This window comes from Montipora capricornis, chromosome 3, assembly GCF_036669925.1.
Source record: "Montipora capricornis isolate CH-2021 chromosome 3, ASM3666992v2, whole genome shotgun sequence".
Lineage (NCBI taxonomy): Eukaryota > Metazoa > Cnidaria > Anthozoa > Scleractinia > Acroporidae > Montipora > Montipora capricornis.
In genome coordinates, this window is record NC_090885.1 from 4,415,301 (window position 1) to 4,421,752 (window position 6,452).

Below are 6,452 nucleotides of genomic sequence, written 5' to 3' on the forward strand. Positions count from 1 at the left end.
CTTAAGAAAATTAATTGGACTCCACAATCTTCCACTTTCCTACATGCAATGCAAAACTAGCCTTCTTCATGGACCAGGTTAACAACCTACATGTAATAGTCAAGCGTTTCCCATTGAATCATTTGAGATGCATCCAATGGATAAGCCGTGGTTAACCCCAGAAATTAAAGATGCTGTTAAAAAAAACAACACACGTGTCTGGCCAGCGAAAAACATTCCTCTTGTTATATTCTATAGAAATAAGTTTAACCTATTCACACCTCAAAATTAATGCCCTAGAAGGCCCCCCACTGATGAGTAAAATCGTCTGGCATCAGACAGAGTAAAATCTATTATTTAGTGTCACTCTCAGAGGTCAATAGGTTAATTAATGGGGACAAGGAAAAAAGGCCAAGAAGCAAAACTAGATAACTCTCAAGCCTCCTCACATAACTGGTGGAAAGAAATCAAGTAAAGCTATGATCCTCGCAGGTATGGATGCAATTTTAGCAACTGGGTAGTCAGAAGCCTGGACTTCAACAGGGTTTGAACTCGTGACAGTTGCTATAACGGTGCGACGCTCTAACCAACTGAGCTATGAAGCCACAGACGTTGGGAGCTGGTCATTTGTGGGTTCTAATTTTCCTGTGAGGGATGGTGGAAAGAAGTTACACCGCTCTCTGGAACATCTAAAATCAAATGTTGTAGAAGGAAAGTGGACTAGCACTTGCCAACTATATTAATCAAGCATTTCCTAAGTTGGCAAGCAAAATTGCCCCCAATCTTATGGTGCCTCATTGCCCATCTCGTTGGAAAAAATCCAGACAAGTTCGTCATCTAAGTGTGTAGTGTCCAACATGCACTCTCCACCATCAATATCTATAAATCTATGGGTCGGCATTCCAAACTGGTTACTATCTAAAAGAACAACTGTCACGTCCTGAGTTAACCAAAACATCACATATTTAATACTTCAGTCCAAGAAAGATCCATCCCAGCTTTATGGAAATGTGCAGATGTTATACCACTCCTGAAAAATTAAAGTGTCAAGTCTCCAGCAGATGATCTATGGTGGTATCTTTGACAACCGACTCCTTAGCGAGATTCTTGAAAAATGCAATTCCTGCCTCTTAAACCCTACATGTACACATCTGAATATCTGGATCCTTTAACTCCACAAGGGAAAGTATCCTCTGATAAAATGTCATACAGAACGTTACAAGAACAGTTTTATCCCATTCGCAATTCAACATTTTTTATAAGTATTGAATCCATTTTTATAGTTTGTACATATTCACAATTATGTTAATTGTAAAAACTACACAATTCACGATCAATAATTATAACCTGAACATTTGTAAAGTTGCTTAATTAATAAAAGTAATAATAATAATAATATTATTATTATAAATTATTATTATTATTATTATTAATTTATTAAATTATTATTATTATTAATATTATTATTATTATTATTATTGAGGAGCACTGTTTCAAGTTCTGAGGCAAGGCTGGACATCAAAGCGGGAGGGTTCTGGGCAAGAGGAGTTACGGCATTTTTTGATGTAAGAGTTGCGCACGTCAACTCCAAGTGTTACCAGAGCAAGCCAACATCGGAAGTGTTCAAGGAGCAAGAAGAAGAGAAGAAACGCAAGTACCAGCAGAGGGTGTTAGATGTAGAAATGGGTTCGTTTACGCCTTTAGTATTTGGAACCAATGGCGGAATGGGAAACGAGTGTCAGGGGTTCTTAAAGCATCTCGCAGACAAGATAGCCCAGAAAGATACCGAGCCTTATCATATTGTAATCACTTGGCTCAGGACAGTGAGATTTCGTTTGAACTCTTAAGATCGGTACATGCATGCGTTAGAGGTTCGCGAAAGCCGTTTCGTAGCAAGATAGAGCAATCATTAGACTGTAAAATAAATGTAGCTAGTGCGGATATTTGAGATACACGGTCTATATGTTTTTATACTCGGGGCGTTTTATGGACACTGGTTTAGCCGTCATTAGTATAATTCGATTGTATGATTTTAATATCTCTGCATCATGGAATTCGTAATTTTATAGAATTTTGAATTTTTTTATTATCAATCATTTCTGTTTCTTTAATGTAAGCAAGTGAAATAAATAAAGTCTTATTATTATTATTAGTATTATTATTATTATTATACATAAATAAACAAACAAAAAATGAACCAGAGAAGAACTACCTTGCACTTGATGCTGAGGGAGATGTCAATCCTGATTCACTGTTTAATGGATGAAGTTGCATTGTCAGTTCACCTAGATGAGCAAAAGCCTCTCCTGCAGCAGTAAATATTTCAGCTACCTATCAGTAGGCAAAAAAGATCACAAAATTTATACAAGGAGTCACTTTCCAGCAAGAAGAATATGATTACCTCATACATGTATGATCATGGAACAGGATCAAGAAAAGTCCTTACATGTATGAATGAAAGAAATTAATTTTATTTTTATACATAGTTACATTTAATTTATTAGAAGTGTTATAGAAGGGTGATAATGAAGAAGTGATCCTCTCCCTTAACTGGACAATTAACAAAATTGTCTCTTATAGACACCTGAAAAATTCAGGAAGCTTCAATGGGAACCTATATGACCTCTGCGATGCTGGTGCAATGCTCTGCCAACTGAGCTATGAAGCCACACAGTTGGGAGCAGGTCAATTTGTTGGGCTCATTTGTTCCCAATGAGTGCGAAAGTGCAAGGGTCACTTCTATGTTTTGTCTACAACCTGCACTCAAATATATACATTTCTTTCATTCATCTCATTCACGGCTTCAAATGAGCCCATCAAATTCACCTGCTCCCAGCTATGTGGCTGACATACAGTAGCTCAATTGGTAGAGCATTGCACTGGCATTGCATTATGAGGTCATGGGTTCGAATCCTGTTGAAACCACCTGAATTTTTCAGGGGTTTATACATGTGATAGACAATTGCTTAAATTGTCCAGTTATTACCACTTGCATCCATCCTTGAAGCGTGACAAATTTTGAGCGAAATTTCACTTTTCGAACGTTAATGGTTTGTCCGGTTATGAATCACTTTTGACCAATGAAACGTTGGCGGTTATGTTGTGAAATTGACAACGTTTTTTGACGGCATACCAGCATGTTTTGTTCATGTGCTCTCAAAGTTTTCAGGTTTTTAGTGAGAGCGTTCGGGTTTTGCATGAACGCTCTAATAACGTCTCTGCTCGTTTTGCAATGGAAACAAAAAAATTCAAAGTCAACAAGTTTGGAATGAGGTAAATTACTGTCCAGGAGTCGCTTGAGATCAAGGTTTTAAATGCTCCTTGAAACACGGAAGAGCACGTATGCGCAGAATGCCCTGGACACAGAAATATTTCCTCCTCAATCTTTCTAGTTTCACTTCGGTTTCTTTTTTTTTTTTTCTCGTAGTTGCTGGATCACATATCTCTTCTTGGTAAAGTATACCAAATTCCACATTCGGCATCTTTGGAAACTCACGGAAGATAGATGTTTATAACTCTTCTAGATTCCTAGGCAAATTCATAGATATCTCCGCTCACACGGAAAACCTGAAAACGTGAAGAGCACGTGAACAAAACATGCTGGTATGCCGTCAAAAACGTGGTCCATTTCAAAACATAACCGCCAACGTTTCATTGGTCAAAAGTGACACACGACCGGACAAACTGTTAATGTTTGAAAAGTAAAACTTCGCACAAAATTTGTCGCGCTTCAAGGATGGACGCAAATGGCAGTAAGTGTGAGGATCACTTCTACATTTTCAAAAACCATTATACTATGTTTACCTTGGCTGCAGATGAACTCATGATGAAAGTCTACAGATGATCATAAAAGTATAAAAAATACAAAAAAGTTATACAAACATTAAACTTGGCTGAATACTATCTGAGAGGATTTAAGAGGACTTTTTGTGATTATTTATTCCAAGACGTAACATGCTAATCAAAATCAATCACCATAAACGTTGTTGATAAGTCGATACAACTCGATATAAATTTTGTTGATAATTGTCCATCACTATCGATTTTATCGGCAAAAGTGGAGACGATTTTCAAGGTTGGTTTCATAACCAAGACAATAACTTGTAAGGAAGTGTAAACAACTCTGTAGGGCAATAAAGAGACAATCGCTTTTTTAGCCAATGTAGAATCGATCAAAATTGAACTATAACTTTACAAATCAATCAAAATTGATAATAACAAGAAATCGCACCATCGACTTCTCTTGATTGACAATTATTGAATTCAATCAACAATGATCGATTTTTATGGATCACTATTGAAATTATTGACATGTTATGTCCTGTTTATACAAATGAAATGACCTGTGGTAACATGCATCACTGGCTTTCAATACATTGTGACGGCTACCTTTATTACCTCTTTTTTCTTCAGAATTTGAAAGTGTGTTTGTGTAACTCCTGAATGACAAAATTTTAAGCTTATCCAAAGGCTGTTTCTTTTGAGTGTAAGTTTTGGATTTCATGGTCCACCATTACTCACATTCAAAACTGACCGATTGGACCTCAGAGGGTTAGATATAAGGAAAGTGCTGTCATTTACCCGCTAGCTTACAATACATGTGCAATACAATAACAATACATTATTTAACAAGGGTAACACATTAACCGTTAACAGTTACTTACGTGTAGTGTCCAAGGATGGAGATAGATACAAAGACAGGTCTTTGATAAGCAATGGCCTGAGTAAGCTTCCCTGTGGGACTCCAACAGACACCTGAACGGGATCAGAAAGCTCATTTAAAAACCATTTTCTGCGAGTGGCCATTTAGATACGAGCCGAACCACTTGATTGCTCTAGTAAAGAACAACCTTACACACTGAGTTTATAAAGCAGAGTGTGATGGTTGACCAGGTCAAATGCTTTTTAAAGATCTATCAGTAGAAGCCCGCTCAGAAGGCCTCAATCCATAGTATCGAGAATATCATCCGACAGATTAATGACCGCAAGTTCACAAGAGCATCTAAAACCAAACTGAAAATCAGTGAGGAGACCATGTTTAGTGAGAAAATAAAGAAGTGAGAATGCACATGGCGCTGGAGGATCTTTGAGACTGTGGCAAGAATGAAAGGAAGAAAATTTGAACCGGCTAAAAGGGAGCCTTCCATATGTAAGGGAGAGAATTAAGCAACTTTCCATGTCTGGAAAAATACCACACAAAAGACTCAAATTGAAAATAGAGGTAAGCGACAAAGAGATTACTGATGCAGCTATTTTGAGGAAAAAGCCACTGATCCCATCAAGGCCAACAGCCTTGTTTGAAGGCAGTCGAGAAAGACTAGAGAAAACAGAATCCTCCGTGATTGGCAGAATGGAAAAAAAAGGTGTGATCGAGCGCGGAGTTTGGAATGTACAAAATTGGTTAAATCATTCCAATTCTGACTCTCCAGTAGATCGCCAAGCTGAGCCGAGGAAGTGATCTTGGCAAAATGTTCATTAAAGAGGTTAGCTATCTTGGTTGGGTCACTGGACGTCACACCGTGGACACTCAGCTGACTAGGTAAATTAGTACATTTCGAAGGAGAAATATGATTTTCAAAGGTTTTTTGGGTTATCCAAATTATCTCTTATGGTGTCGCGATAAAAAGAAGACTTGGCCTTACTAATCAAATGAACAACCTTGTTCCTTGCTCCACATTAATTCAGCTGTGTACACATGCACACAAATGGCACTCTTAAACTAGTGAGTCTTTAATGTCATTTTCTCCCCGCTCCCGCACTCTCAAGATTTCAAAGTTGGTAAAGGCAGACTACCAAATAGGAAGATTAAAATAAACAGGTTTCTTTTTTAAATCAAGGGTTAAAACTTGGGTCACTTAGTGCTTAGTTAACATAACATAGTTTTGAAATCCAAAGGAAAAGAAGAATTGATTTTTTGGTCATAGTACCACTTTAAAAAATACTACGTCTTCTACATCAGTTTCCTTTATAGTGGTTATTATTAATACACTTAAACTACCGTATAACGGACCAGAAGCGTCCGGCTCTTAATAACTTAAGCTTATATTTTAATTATTTGATTGAATTTTGAGAATCTTATTCAACCTATGGGTATTAGCTCTACGGATATCCTGGTGATATAAAACCCTACCTTATATCTTTAAGGCCTTCTAAACGACTGATATAATGACCTCTTTATTACCAGAAGAAACGTTTCAAACACTGTTTAACTCTTTTTCCTACTCCTTCTAAACGCCATTGAACGCGACGGTTGAATCCCAGTGTCCGTTATTAATTGTCATGAGTTGTCATGTACGTACAAATGAAATTAGATGGCCGTGAACTCTCAAGGGATTGGAAATAGTGAACGACTCTCTGTCTACCGAGATGCAACGCGCGCAGACACGAAGGTTTCGTATGATTCTCCGCCGGTTGCGTTTTTTTCTTCTTTAAATCAATCGTTATCGTAGACATCCATCGGGATTTGTTCTTAC

At 37.5% G+C, this 6,452-nt stretch overlaps 2 protein-coding genes across 6 annotated transcripts in view; one reads left to right on the forward strand and one right to left on the reverse strand.

Annotated features, from left to right (window-relative positions):
- Window positions 1-6,274, reverse strand: part of LOC138041988 (chromatin complexes subunit BAP18-like) — a 14,099-nt gene extending 7,825 nt beyond the window's left edge. Inside the window, exons 1-4 of one of the 2 annotated variants that reach the window (XM_068887710.1) lie at window positions 6,110-6,274; window positions 4,644-4,734; window positions 3,784-3,813; window positions 2,192-2,310 (exon numbers count right to left, since the gene is read on the reverse strand). In XM_068887710.1, the coding sequence (XP_068743811.1) occupies window positions 2,192-2,310; window positions 3,784-3,804 (140 nt within the window). In that variant the 5' untranslated portion in view covers window positions 3,805-3,813; window positions 4,644-4,734; window positions 6,110-6,274. The remainder of the gene's footprint in view (window positions 1-2,191; window positions 2,311-3,783; window positions 3,814-4,643; window positions 4,735-6,109) is intronic. The other variant, XM_068887711.1, reaches the window with a different exon arrangement.
- Window positions 1-6,452, forward strand: part of LOC138041985 (uncharacterized) — a 23,845-nt gene that overhangs the window by 11,254 nt on the left and 6,139 nt on the right. The window lies entirely within an intron of this gene.